At 54.5% G+C, this 1,851-nt stretch overlaps 1 protein-coding gene across 1 annotated transcript in view; it reads right to left on the bottom strand.

The window, feature by feature from the left end:
• The window catches only part of HOXA10 (homeobox A10), a 3,738-nt gene extending 3,300 nt beyond the window's left edge, over positions 1-438 (bottom strand). Inside the window, exon 1 of the mRNA XM_009325751.1 lies at positions 5-438. Within this exon, the coding sequence (XP_009324026.1) occupies positions 5-438 (434 nt within the window). The remainder of the gene's footprint in view (positions 1-4) is intronic.
• Between the last annotated feature and the right edge of the window lie 1,413 nt (positions 439-1,851).

The following is a 1,851-nucleotide window of genomic DNA, read 5'->3' as shown; positions in this document are numbered from 1 at the left end:
CTTGGGGCATTTCTCTGAGTCATAGAGGCAGTAGGAGCTCTCCTCCTTAATGCTGGGAGCGAAGGAGCACGAGGTGGCCTGCTGGCTCTCCGGCTCTTCCATGCGACAGGACCGGGGGGGGTCTAGCCACACTTCCATCCCTGACACGTAGGGGTGCGAGCTGGGGACCATGCTTTGAGAAGTACCTTCATTGCGTTTGCTCAAAACGGGGAAAAGTCCGCAGCTTTGCAGCCCGTAGGACAGATCGGACGCTTGTGGCAGGTAGATACCACTGTTGGGGTAGTAGCCTCCGCCTCCGCCTCCTGCTCCCGCCGCTTCCCCTCTGCCCGAGCTGATCAAGGAGTCTACCAAAAAAGAGTTTGCAGCCGGGCTCTCGGAGCATGACATTGTTGTGGAATAATTTGGCGAAGGGAGCGGATAGCCCTTTCTGGCTGACATTTCTTGTGCAAAACATGCTGAATATGATTAGAGATACCCCCGCACCACGGCAGACGCCTGCAGCCAATGGAAGCCCGGGCCTCCCCAGCAACCCCTCCCCGTCTGGTTTCGTATGCACCGAGCTGCTCTCAGGTCGACCTCTGAATTTGGGAGATAGATGTATATTAATGTGTAATATGGATTTCCATACACACAGGCCCGCACGCTTCGCCCACATGGGCGAGTGCCTGCGCCTGGACGGGAGCCGCGCTCCCGGGAAGGGGAAGGAGCGGGCTTCGCTAGTACTGGCTCCAAGTTTTGCTCCCCTCTTATCACACGCACCGCTATAAACTAGCCCGGCGGTCCTGATGTTTATTATACCTAGGCTGAAGCGGTGTCCAGATGAAGCTTTTACTATCGCTCCTCTCTCCCCGCAGTTGGGCTTTCCGGCGGCGATGCCCGCTCACCTCCCTGCACAGCCTATGTGTCTCACGAAATTAATAAAGCCACGGCTCGCCCGGTGTTTTATGCCCAGGCGCCGCTCATTTTATTTGATTGTCTCGTTTTTTAAGAAATAAAAGACGTGTTATTGTTTATCACGGATCATTGGAAACCGTAAAGGGGCCTGGTGCCTCTCGCGTTAAACTACCGAGGAAGGGGGCTGCTTCCAGCCTAACATCACGGCCACGACGCCAGGCTGGGCTTAAATTTCCTGGAGATAAAATGCTCGCTGCTGCGCTGAAGAATCTCGTAGGGAGCAATGCCACTCTGGGAGGATTGATTGTGCGGTTGCAGCTCCTAATGCTCTAGTTAACGCTGGATTCTTCCCGAGGTCTGATTACCGTTTAAAATATAAAGCCAGACATACGCCACAGAAAGAATCCAGACGCAAGCGGTTCAAATGGATCCTCGCAGGATGCTGCGCACCCTGTTTATTGATGTGTTTATATTTGGGCGATCATTTTTATATCTCCCCCCCCCTCCCCCTCAATTTGGGTCATTCACTTTTCGCCTCTTCAAAAGCACCGTCTCTTTCACAAGCAATGTACTAAATAATAGAAAGAAGAGTAAGTAGATGAGTCCTGAGATACCAGACAGCCCCGTCCAGTCAATATGTAATTGTGGCGGAGGTAGCAGACAGATAGCAGACAGACAGGGACGCAGACAGAGAGACAGATAGATTTTCTAATGAATCGCTTAATGATGGCTTGCTTTCACTTCCATCATCTCTCGCTTATGCCATTTTGAAGTCGCCTCGCTGCCCGGCCCGCGGAACTAAGGGCTCTTTACTCCAAGGGGAGTCTGGGGCTGCCCAGTACTGGCCGCCCACCTCTGAGAAGCAGGGCTCGCTCCTCTCTCCCGCACCCTGCCCGCGGAAGCAGCGGCCGACCGGGCTCCGCTTCCAGCGGGGCGGGCGGGGGAGAGCGGCTGCCG

The sequence above is a fragment of the Pygoscelis adeliae genome, unplaced genomic scaffold (assembly GCF_000699105.1).
Source record: "Pygoscelis adeliae isolate BGI_AS28 unplaced genomic scaffold, ASM69910v1 Scaffold226, whole genome shotgun sequence".
Classification (NCBI taxonomy): Eukaryota; Metazoa; Chordata; class Aves; order Sphenisciformes; family Spheniscidae; genus Pygoscelis; species Pygoscelis adeliae.
The sequence above is the reverse complement of the archived record's forward strand: the minus strand, read 5'-3'. Positions and strand labels throughout refer to the sequence as shown.